This window comes from Engystomops pustulosus, chromosome 4, assembly GCF_040894005.1.
Source record: "Engystomops pustulosus chromosome 4, aEngPut4.maternal, whole genome shotgun sequence".
Lineage (NCBI taxonomy): Eukaryota > Metazoa > Chordata > Amphibia > Anura > Leptodactylidae > Engystomops > Engystomops pustulosus.
Window position 1 is genome coordinate 96,334,911 of NC_092414.1, and position 12,355 is coordinate 96,347,265.

The 12,355-nt window shown below is 43.8% G+C and overlaps 1 protein-coding gene across 1 annotated transcript in view; it reads left to right on the plus strand.

Annotated features, from left to right (window-relative positions):
• Positions 1-12,355, plus strand: part of RPAP3 (RNA polymerase II associated protein 3) — a 34,253-nt gene that overhangs the window by 6,467 nt on the left and 15,431 nt on the right. The window contains exons 5-11 of the mRNA XM_072146828.1: positions 179-306; positions 401-522; positions 1,705-1,775; positions 3,143-3,289; positions 4,910-5,037; positions 11,334-11,455; positions 11,943-12,013. Of these exons, the coding sequence (XP_072002929.1) occupies positions 179-306; positions 401-522; positions 1,705-1,775; positions 3,143-3,289; positions 4,910-5,037; positions 11,334-11,455; positions 11,943-12,013 (789 nt within the window). The remainder of the gene's footprint in view (positions 1-178; positions 307-400; positions 523-1,704; positions 1,776-3,142; positions 3,290-4,909; positions 5,038-11,333; positions 11,456-11,942; positions 12,014-12,355) is intronic.

Genomic DNA, 12,355 nt, shown 5'->3' on the forward strand with positions numbered 1-12,355 from the left:
TGCAGAACCAAAATGTAATGCTTTAGGCTTTTGCGGTGACTAAAATAAGGGCTGTTTATTTCCATAGCAAAATAATGTAATTTCAAAATGAGACTTGGTATCTATGAAAATCAACTAATGCAGAAAAAAGTTGGAGAAAAAGATCTCATAATTACTCATGTATTGTTTTTTGTTTCAGGGAAATAATTACTTTAGAGCAGGAAAGTTTGATGATGCTGTACAATGCTACACAAGCGGTATGAACGCTGATCCATACAATGCGGTTTTGCCTACAAATCGAGCCTCTGCTTTCTTTAGGCTGAAAAAGTAAGTGTTTTTGTCCTGAAAACCTGACTTATTGATGTGTATGTTACTTTAGAGCCGAATACATTATCTTTCCATATGTTTTTTCTTTTTATAGGTACGCTGTTGCCGAGTCAGACTGCAATCTGGCTATTGCCTTAAACCGCAGTTACTGGAAGGCTTATGCACGTAGAGGAGCCTGTCGTATGGCATTGAAGAACTTTCAAGGCGCAAAGGAAGGTCGGGTCTTGCACAAAAGCAGTAATTTTCAATGAAATAAAAATGTTGTATCTTTTGTTTTTCATGAACCTCATCTACATTCTAGCTGCTTTATTAGGAAGATGTCCTGTCCATAGACGCCACTAGCAGTGAAAACAATTATTGCCATCGGGCGGCTTTTCCAGAGATAAATTTATGTAGAAAACAGTAAGATAAAATTTTAACAAAGAAAAAAAAAAAGACAACGACCCAGAGACTTGTGCATTTTTTAAAAACCATTTTGAGCGCCCGAATCTGAGCCCCTTCCAAATTTAAAGGGCACCTACCACCACAAATCTACCTATAAAGGTAGAAGGGGTGGTAGGTGGATCAATGGGACGTGAGGATAGCCCTTTTAAGGGCTAATCCTCACGTCCCCACACTTTTTTGCTAACTTTTTTTACACATATATTCAAATTTACTTATGCGGCTACTGGGGCGTGGAGTAGCCGCATCTGAGGTTACACGAGGCGGCTACTCCACGCCCAGGTAGCCACTTTACCCCTCCTACTCACCCATCTTCGGCGCCCAGCTCCGCGTAGCTGCGTGCCCTCGTCCGGCGATCCTGCCGTCTGCGCATGCGCAGAAGAGCAGGCCCGCGCCTGCGCGGTCACTGCTCCGAAACAGGTGCGGGCCTGCTCTTCTGCGCATGCGCAGACGGCAGGATCGCCGGACGAGGGCGCGCAGCTACGTGCCGAAGATGGGTGAGTAGGAGGGGTAAAGTGGCTACCGGGGTGTGGAGTAGCCGCCTCGTGTAACCTCAGATGCGGCTACTCCACGCCCCAGTAGCCGCATAAGTAAATTTGAATATATGTGTAATAAAAGTTATCAAAAAAGTGTGGGGACGTGAGGATTAGCCCTTAAAAGGGCTATCCTCACGTCCCATTGATCCACCTACCACCCAATCTACCTTTTATAGGTAGATTTGTGGTGGTAGGTTTCCTTTAAATGTAAGCTGCAGTATGGCCACTGCACTGTGGATGGAGCTGTTTGCATTTATTGTCTAGTAATGGTGCCACACTTCTTGATACTGGCTAATTGGTGGGGTTGCTGAGCACTTCAAGAAAAAAATAAAAATGCCCTCGAAAAAAAAAATCTTACTTTTATTTTTTTATTAAATTATATAAAATTATATTACTCACAAATATTTTTTTATATATGTAGATTATGAAAAGGTCTTAGAAATTGACCCAAACAATTTTGAAGCTACCAATGAGCTAAAGAAAATAGCCCTGGTAAGTTTTCTATCCAGAAAGAATTCTGTGTAGTTTGATTTAAAGGGGTTGTCCACTTTCAGCAAGTAATTGATATTGTTTGTGGAAGGAAAAGTTATACAATTTTCCAATATAGTTTCTGTATCAATTCCTCATGGTTTTCTGGATCTCTGCTTGTTATAGCCACTGAAAGTTTACTTCCAGTGGCTATAATCTGTCCATGGTGATGTGATGGACATGAAGGTGCACGAGTCCTTTTTTTATCACACAGCTCCTATTACTCTCTGTGATAATAATGTGCTCCTGCATGTCTATCACATCACATGGACAGATTATATCCACTGGAAGTAAATAAGAAGTTTTCTATAGAAGTACAGCAAGTTAGAAAACTGACTAATTGATACAGAAAGTATATTGAAAAATTGTATAACTTTTTATTACACAAATGATATCAATTATTATCTGAAATGGACAACCCCTTTAATTGTTATATGTATTTCTTTTTTCTCTTTGTAGTTAAAAACATGTGGCGTGAATATATTGATACGTGATGAATATAATGTGATGAATGTGAATGACTGTACTGAAAGTGCTCACGTGTAACAACTTCCTCAACACATAGTACAGTCAGTCCCCAGGTTACATAAACGGTCTGTTCTATAGATTTGTTCCTAAGTTGAATTTGTTTGCAAGTCAGAACTGATTTATTTCGGGTATCTCTAGAAAAATTATTTTTTGGATTAGATATTAAAAAATTTGGGTTGACAAGCTAACAAGTATTAACAATAAAGCTTCATTGCAAGGATCTTACAGTTGATGAGGTTTGTTTGTAACTTGGGATCGTCTATAATTCGGGTGTCCTTTAATGGGAACCTCTTAGGGGATTCGGGACACTAAACCACCCACAGCTCCTTATGAACTTGTGGTTTAGTGTCCCGAATCGCCCTGTGTGAGTTCCTAGGTGAAAAAAAGATTAATACTTACCTGCTCTTGGAGTCTGCACAAAGCTGCAATGAAGCCAGACTAGTATACCCCAGCTTATCTGAGCCCCTGCTCTACTTCCTCTGCTTTCCCGGATCTCCCATCCCCCCTTATCTCTACTGCCTATAATCTCACACTGTGGGAGGGCTCATTAGAATGATTTTAGAAGGAAGGTGACAAATATAAGAAGATTATCATAGTCACAGTGCCTGGATCTAGTGTCCCTGGTTTATCATGCTTGATTTTAATGGTAGATTTCCTTTAAGTCGGAGACTGCCTGTATATGAATCTTATCCAAAGTATCTAAAATACATATATATATAGTAATGAAACTATCCGTCATGTTATTTAACTGATGCCATTTTGTATTTTCTGTGCTTTAATTCACTTTTATGTGTGTATTGTAGGAGTTACAGTCATGCTCTACTACATCACAGGAAAAAGAAGACCTAAAGGAAAAGATTCAGGAGAAAACCTCAGACATGTGTGAAGAAGAAGAGAAACACATAGAAGCCCAACAGTTAAAACAAAAAGCTATTGTGCAGAAAGATCTGGTAGGTTTTCTTCTTCAAATGAAATTGTAAAATGCAGTTGTATCCAGTAAACCGCCTCCGAAATTGCATTGGGTGAAAGTTTTGCCTGCTTCTATAAAGTCACATGGTGTATCAAAGGAGTCTTCCAAGCCTGCAGATTGCTTCATGTTTTATTTTCTGAAGATGCCAGGAAGAGCCCTTTTCTGTCTGTTGTTTGTGTGGATGTAATTGTAGCAACTGCTATGCATTTATTAGGGCAGTGATGGTGAACCTTTTAGGCACCGAGTGCCCAAACTACAAGCAACACCTGAGAACACCAATACGATATAAAGAAGGAGTGGTAAATTCAGGTTCCCCCGAATAGGAAGAATTTTCAAACCTGGAGCCGGTGCTACAATGATAATCCAGATCTGCCCACACCTTCCCATTCCTTTTGTAGTCTCAGACAGGACTGTCACTTTAAGAAAGCAATGAGTACAACAAGTCCTGGGCTGTCTGGGAATCCCTTGCGTTATCTTTGGTGTTGGCCTGGGTGCCCACAGTAAGGGCTCTGAGTGCCACCTCTGGCTGCCGTGCCATAGGTTCGCCACCACTGTATTGGGGTATAGTTTTGATGTAAATGGTCTATCTAAGCGATTTGTATTATTATTTCATCAGGTATGATTCCATTGGGTACAATATTATATGACTACATTTTAAACAGGAATAGATGTTACAGATTTTAAGTATCCAAAATTGGGGTCTATTCATCACACTGTAAAGATTCCATAAAGACATAATATTCCTACCGTATATATATTTGAGTATGAGCCAAGTTTTTTAGCACAAAAATGGGCTTAAGAAACCCTAACTTGGCTTATACTCGAGTCAAAAAACCCCCCAAAAGTGACGCCCCCGGCATCCATCACAGCTCTGACATAGGCTCCCTGTCCGTCGCAGTATCCCTGACGTCAGGCGTACGCTGACGCTCTAATGTGTTTGCCGGCTGACGTCATGGTGCCTGCGACGGACTGGGAGCTGTGATGGATGCCGGGGGGCGCCGGAAGGTGAGTTCACTTCAGGGTGCTGGCTGGCAGGCTGTATCCTCCAGGGCGCTGGCTGGCAGGCTGTATCCTCCAGGGCGCTGGCTGGCAGGCTGTATCCTCCAGGGCGCTGGCTGGCAGGCTGTATCCTCCAGGGCGCTGGCTGGCAGGCTATGCATGTCCCACCCTCGGCTTATAGGTTTTTCCAGTTTTTTTGTGTCAAAATTAGGGGTCTCTGCTTATTCTCGGGTTGGCTTATATTCTAGTAAATACGGTAATTTATAGCGGACTAATGGAAAATCAAACAAATAATAAAAACTACAACAATATAATTATATTATAACAATATAAATAGAGCAACAGGGCTGGTCCTCATTGAGTGTGGTAAGTGAGAGGTAATGTACCCAAGAAAGAGTGCTGTTGGGATAGACGAAAAGAGGCAAGCAATGAGTGGGGGAGGTGTACAGCTCTTTAGATTTTTCACTAGAGATTCATTGAATGGTTTAGAAAGTAATCATCTAGTTGTATCATACCTATGAGCAAATTTTTGACTAAAATAGCTCTGAAAAAAATGTATCCTACCAAAATGCTATCTAAAATGACATTTTCATTGATGCAGGGAAACGCCTATTTTAAAGAAGGAAAGTATGAACTTGCCATTGAGTGCTACACTGAAGGAATTGAGGCAGATAGCACTAATGCACTGTTACCAGCAAATCGAGCCATGGCCTACCTGAAAATTCAAAAGTAAGGATCACTTTTCATTTATACTCCGTGGTTAAAGTTAAAGAGTTTTCCATCTCTGACAATATGTACCTTTACAGGAAACCTACCACTTCAGATAGGGCTTATAAGCAGGACATGCCGTGCACCAGCTCAGGGGTAGCTGGTGCCGGCACTTATCTTCGTTATGTTTTTAAACTGTTTTAAAGCATTTAATCACTTTATTAATGTTTATATCGGACCTCGGTGCAGGGAAGCTTCTTACGATATAAACATTAATAAAGGCTTACCGGAGGGTGGACGCTCGGCGGGGCGCGTATGGTGAAGGCTGCAAAGTGCAGCGCAGACTGTGAGTGGCAGACGGACTCCGGCGCGTCTCTGATCCCGGAGTTGGGGGCGTGCGCAGGAGTGGAGGCAGCTGAGCGCAGGTTTCGACTCCTCCCCGCAGCGGTCTTCAAGAAAATGTTGCCGACTCCACTTCCGGCGGGGGCCGGAAGTGGCGCGCCGTTCAGCGTCCCTCGTGGGAATGACGTCACGAGCGTGAGATTTGAAAGGAGATCCCACACAGGAGTCCTGTGTGTTGTTCTAACACTCACAGCCAGCCACAGGAGCCACTCCAGTTGTTGGAAAAAACGGATTTGTACCCTCTCCACCAGATAAGATGAGTTCTAATGAAGGTGGTAGAGAATCACCTTCGGTAAATTTTGGTAGAGGGATGGTCCGCTGATTGGTGAGTGTGGCCTTACCATGCCTTTAAACTGGTTCTGATGATGTCTTATGTGATTTCTTGTTTTAGAGGGAAGAATCGCATAGGGGAAAAGCCACTGTAAAGTCTAAGAATCGTGCATGTAGCATCTGTGGAGATAATCTGCCTGACTCATACTTAAAACCTAATTGTGACCAATGTGTTCAGCGCCTGTTAGCACAGGATCAGTCAGCCTTGTTTGAGTCCATGCGCATGCTATTCCAGCAGGAGGTGCGTAGTTCTGTGCAGGAAATGAGGAGATCCCTCAGGTCAGAGAATTCCCCAGGCACTTCCAGGCATTTTGAAGATTCTGGCCCTAGTCCGGAACAGTCATCAGAGTCAGAGGAGGAGGACAGGTCAGGCAGACCCCTGTTCCCTATTGAAGATATTGATCATCTTATTAAGTTAGTAAGAGCGACCATGGAATTGGAGGAAGAAAAGGAGGAACGCTCAGTAACGGACGTCATGTTCCAGGGTCTAGGAGAAAGGAAGAAAAAAAGTTTTTCCTATTCACGAGAATATTTCCTCCCTTATCCAGGCAGAATGGCGAAAGGCAGACAAAAAAGTTTTTGTCCCTAGGGCAATGAAGAGGAAATATCCTTTTCCAGAAAATGAGATGGAGATCTGGGACAAGGCACCGAAGGTAGATGTTGCCGTTTCAAAAGTCTCTAGGAAGAGCGCTCTTCCAGTGGAGGATTCAGGTGTGCTTAAGGATCCCATGGATAAGAAGGCAGATAGCTTTCTAAGGCGCTCCTGGGAGGCTGCAGCGGGCGCATTTAAACCTAATATCGCTGCTACGTGCGTCTCTAGATCTTTATTTGTTTGGCTTTTCTGGAGGAGAAAATTAAGACCGGTGCTTCTAGGTCACATCTTATTTCAGCGGTAACCACTGCGCAGAAGGCCTCAGCCTTCTTAGCAGATGCCTCGGTGGATGCCCTACGGTTGTCAGCAAGATCAGCGGCTTTATCCAATTCAGCCAGAAGGGCCTTGTGGCTGAAAAATTGGGCAGGTGACCTTCCATCAAAGAGCCATTTATGTAGTATCCCTTGTGAGGGGGAGTTCTTATTTGGATCTGCTCTAGATAACATCTTGGAGAAGGCAGCAGACAGAAAAAGGGGTTTTCCTAGTACAAGACCTCAGGAAAGGAAATTTTTTTGCCCCTCAAGGCGGTTTAGATCTTCCCGGAGATAAAAAGGAGGGATGGCGATCCTCTAGAAGATCTAGGGGCTTCATGTTCTCGCGACCTCAGGATTCCAGTAAACGCCCCGGTCAACAATGACGCCAGGGGTCCAGTGGGGGGAAGACTCTCCCTGTTCAAGGAGGAGTGGAGGAAGATTACAGGGAGCGAATGGATCATGGGGATCATACAAGATGGTCTAAAGTTACCTTTTCTATCCCCTCCCCCGCAGCGTTTCAGGATAACATCAGTGCCCGGAAGAGCAGCAAAACAGGCTCTGGAAGCCGAGGTGAAATCCTTATTAGAAAAAGAGGTACTCAGGCAAGTACCACTTCAAGATCAGGGGACAGGATTCTATTCAACCCTGTTCCTTATAAAGAAGCCGGATGGCTCCCTCCGTACCATTATAAATCTAAAACCACTGAATTGCTACCTGCGGGTGGACAAGTTCAAGATGGAGTCCATAAAGTCAACCATAAACCTACTTTTTCAGGATTGTTATATGGCTTCCATAGACCTAGCGGATGCATATTACCACATCCCTATTCACCCAGACAGTCAGAGGTTCCTGAGAGTGGCAGTGGTAGTGAATGGCAAGATAGAGCACCTCCAGTTCAGAGCACTACCCTTTGGAGTGGCTATAGCTCCGAGAGTCTTTACAAAACTGATATCAGAAGTAGGAGCCTACATACGGAAACATCAGGGCACTTTCGTGCCATATCTCGACGACTTCCTGCTGATTGCAGGTTCGGCAGAAAAGTTAGAGATCCAGATAAAGGTGGTACTGAAGAGCCTACATCGCCTAGGTTGGATGGTGAATCTGAAAAAATCCTCCCTTACTCCTGCCAGATCAAAAATATTTTTAGGCATCAGACTGGATTCCATTCAGCAGAGATCTTTCCTTCCACAGGACAAAGTGGTGAAGATAGTAACCTCAGTGGAGAAGTTGTACAGACAGCCATCCCCTACCATAAGGGAGATTATGAGGACTCTGGGTCTCTTCACAGCAGCAATTCCAGCGGTACCTTGGGCGATGTATCATGCAAGACCCTTACAACTCTTTATGTTGGGGAACTGGAAGGGGGACCAGTCCTCTCTGGACCACAGGATTACGCTTCCCCAGCAGATCCTGGATTCCCTGAGATGGTGGTTAAGAGAAGAGAACCTCCAGACAGGCAAACCTTGGAGAGAGGAGAATCCCCTATCTATGATCACGGATGCGAGTTCCTCGGGTTGGGGAGCCCAGGTGAAGGACCTCCTATTCCAGGAGTCATGGAACGAAGAGTCCAGAAGGATGTCCTCAAATCACAGAGAATTAGAAGCCATCCTACAGGCGATCAGACAAGCTTTACCGGTGATTCAGGGGACAGACCTGAAGATTGCTTCAGACAATGTCACGGCGGTGGCATTTGTGAATCGCCAGGGAGGTACCAGAAGCGGGTCCTTATTGAGCCTCTCAAATCAGATCTTCGGGCTAGCAGAGGCCAATCTAAAATCAATATTGGCAATACACATAAGGGGCAGGGACAATCTGGAGGCAGACTTCCTGAGCCGTCATCTCTTACGACAGGGGGAATGGTCCCTGAATCGGAAAGTGTTCTCCAAGATAACCAGACTCTGGGGTCAACCAGAGGTAGATTTATTCGCCACAAGGAGGAACAGACAGGTCAAGCTTTTCTGCTCCCTAGACCCGAGAGATCAACCGTTGAGTCTGGATGCTTTCTCAATAAAGTGGAACTTCAGCCTCTCGTATGCATTTCCACCTCTGTCTGTCCTCCCGAGAGTTCTGAAGAAGATAAGGCAAGATCAGACCAGAGTCATTCTTATAGCGCCCTTCTGGCCCAGGAGGGCATGGTTCTCAATACTCAGGGAACTATCGATATCAGACCCTTGGAACCTCCCAGAGAATCACGATCTCCTCTCCCAGGGCCCAGTATTCCACCCGCAGATTGCGAACCTCCATCTGACGGCCTGGAATTTGAGAGGCGCATCTTGAGGGAGAAAGGCCTCTCAGACAAGGTAATTACAACCCTGCAAAAGAGTAGGAAATTAGTTACCTCTAAAATTTATTTTAGGGTCTGGAGAGTATTCTCAGATTTCTGTAGTCCAGAGAAGATAGACTTAGCTCATTCAAATATAGCTAAGATACTAGACTTTCTGCAAGCAGGATTAGATAAGGGCCTAAAACCAGCCACACTTAAAGTGCAGATTTCTGCCCTTAGCTCTCAGTTTGAGTCTCCCTTAGCCTCTCATCCCTGGATATCTCGGTTCATAAAGGCAGCATCTCGTATGACCCCATTTAGGAGATGTACGGTGCCCCCTTGGGACCTCACACTGGTCTTAAATTATCTGATAAAAGACCCCTTTGAGCCCCTAGAGGCTTGTTCACTAAAGTGGTTGACTATTAAAGTAGTGTTTTTGGTAGCAATCACTTCAGCCCGTAGGGTGGGAGAAGTATCGTCTCTGTCCTGTAGAGCGCCTTTCCTTAAGGTGCTAGATGACAGAGTAGTTCTGATGACAGACCCGGCCTTTTTACCAAAGGTAGTCTCTAGGTTCCATAGATCCCAGGAGATCAGGCTCCCATCCTTCTGTAGTAACCCTTCTACGGACAGGGAAAGAGAATTTAACAAGTTAGATGTTAAAAGGGCCATTGAAGTTTATTTAGACAGGACTAGAGATTGGAGAAAATCTTTCCTTTTGGAGGCAGGAATAGGGGGCAAAAGACCTCAGCTATAGTTATAGCCAGGTGGATCAGGCAAGCTATTAGCTCCGCTTATGTAGCAGCAGGACAGCCGATACCAGAGGGTCTAAAAGCCCATTCTACCAGAGCAGTCTCTTCTTCATGGGCAGAATTCAGAGAGGTATCGGTTAATCAAATTTGTCAGGCTGCCACTTGGTCTTCTCCTCACACTTTCTATAGGCACTATAGGCTAAACGTAGCAGGTGCACAGGAGCTTTCTTTTGGGCGAATAGTTCTTTCTTCAGTAATCCCTCCCTAAATTTTTTCGTCTATGTTATTCTCTCTGGTTGGGTGCTGTCGTGGTGAGAGGGGGAAACCGGTAATTACTCACCGGTAATTGTGTTTCCTTGAACCACGACATCACCCTGGTTATTCCCTCCCTTGTAAAATTCTTTTCAGATTCACACTTGGGTGTTAGTGTTATGTGTGTGTCACAGAGGTGTGAGATTCTCTCATTGAAAGATATGCTGAATGATACGGTGGTCAGAAATAATCAAAACATTAAGTCCCATACAGTCTCTGTAATCCACTGAAGGAGATGGGGCGTACCGCACATTTTAAGGTCTGGATTTCCTGTCCCTGGAGGCGGATCCCTCTCTCTGGTTGGGTGCTGTCGTGGTTCAAGGAAACACAATTACCGGTGAGTAATTACCGATATCCTGCCAGTAGTCAAATGCAGTGTCTGCACAGTAAATAGGGCTATAGGGTTCCCCTGATGGTGTCTGCATTCAACCAGAAAGTTATAATGAATTCTGATACAGGGAATGTTGAGTTGTCAGAAAAGAAATAAGCTGCTGTATAGACTACAGGGAGTTTCCACTTCTGTAACTACCACAGATAATGGTTGCAAGCAGGGCTGAAGCCAGACTGGGCATACCTTGGCACGTGCTGGGGCCCAGAGCTGCTGGAGGGCTCACATAAGGCTGTATATAAGGAATCAATAAGGTGTGAGGGGGGCTTATATAAAATAACCAGGGGGGGGGCTGTGTATAAAATAACCATGAGGGGGCTCATTTCTGAATTTTTAATGCCGCCATGTGAGTTCACTACAAAGGTGCCCACTGAGACTCCATTGGTCAGGGCCTTCTGAAACCTGGAGCTGTCCCTGGTTGCTTTTTCCGTGCTTGAGTAGTGCAATGATTGGGCATGTGGGATGTGGGATGCTACTCCTTTCAGTCTTAATGGGAATATTAGAGACATACAACAGTGCCCTATGGAGCTTACAATCTAAATTCCAGAAGCCGCTGTAACATACACCCTGCATGCACATGTTACTGCAGGTCAGATTTGAACCCAGAACCCAAGCAGTGCAAGGCACTGCCAACCACTGAGCTACCAGGTTGCCCTTTTTTAAAGTCAAGGTCATTTTCATCTACCTACCAGCCAGCCATCTTCATGTAATTCCTTCAGAGACCTTTGTGCGAAACACAGTGACATTTAAGAATGTGAATGTACAAGAAAAAGGTCAGAAGAAGGTTAATGGTTGTGAATCAATAGTCTCTTCATCCTATACTAAAAATAGTTTCTTCTCTGCTCTAGTTTTTAAAAGAGAATATTATTTAATTTATGGGCCTTAAGTATTTTATTGGATGACTTGATATAAAAATATTGATATACCGAATAAATTGAATTAATTAATTTGTCTGCATTTCCTTCAGATACCAGGAAGCTGAAGAAGACTGTACGAAAGCAATAGCTTTAGATACATCATATGGAAAAGCTTTTGCCAGAAGGGGGACTGCAAGAATAATGCTTGGGAAACTGAGCAAAGCAAAAGAAGGTAAAATTATGCGTTCCAATAATAATGCTCTATTACTGTATAGTTTACAGTATAGCTTCTTGTTTAAAAACAGAATATGAAGAAATGCTGAATTCTGCTATATTCCCTGGAATAGTCTGTGTACTGTATTTATGGACAGAGAACATCACTCATTAGATATTGTAAATGGATTCACAAAATGGGTTTTCTTGACGACCAGGAAGTCCTAGGTCCTCTAGAGATGCTGCAGCCTGTGTGCCTCGTCATGCATTTTTCCTCTCCCCTCCCCCTGCCTGCTCAATGCTTGTGATAGGAAGTGGGGAGGGGTGAGGGCGCTGCATGTGTGTGGAGGACTTAATTATATATATATATATATATATATATATATATATATCCACATATATCTTCACCAATCCAGATACAAGATCCTAAACTTCTTTGGACAAGAAAGATGGACTCTACTATTCATAACTCAATAAATTTTTAAGCTCTGTTTTTTTTCTTGTAGATTTTGAGATGGTTTTAAAACTTGAACCAGGAAATAAACAGGCAATATCTGAGCTGGCCAAAATCTCTCAGGTATGTACATTGATGCTCTACAACTTGGCAGCAGTTATTATGATTCAATGAGGTATGGTAGTATATCAAAGCAATACAGTAATAAATTGTGAATGGATTTAAATTTTATCTACCCATATGTATTCAAGCATAAGTCGACCCGAGTATAAGCCGAGGCCCCTAATTTTAAAACAAAAAACCTGTGAAAACCTATCGACTCGAGTATAAGCTGAGTGTGGGAAATGCATGTATAAAGCCAGTGCCTGCCACCTATTACATAGCCAGTGCCTGCCCCCCACCCCCACACACACACACACACACTGTATATAGCCAGAAGCCCCCTGCCCAGCCTAAAAACAAAAA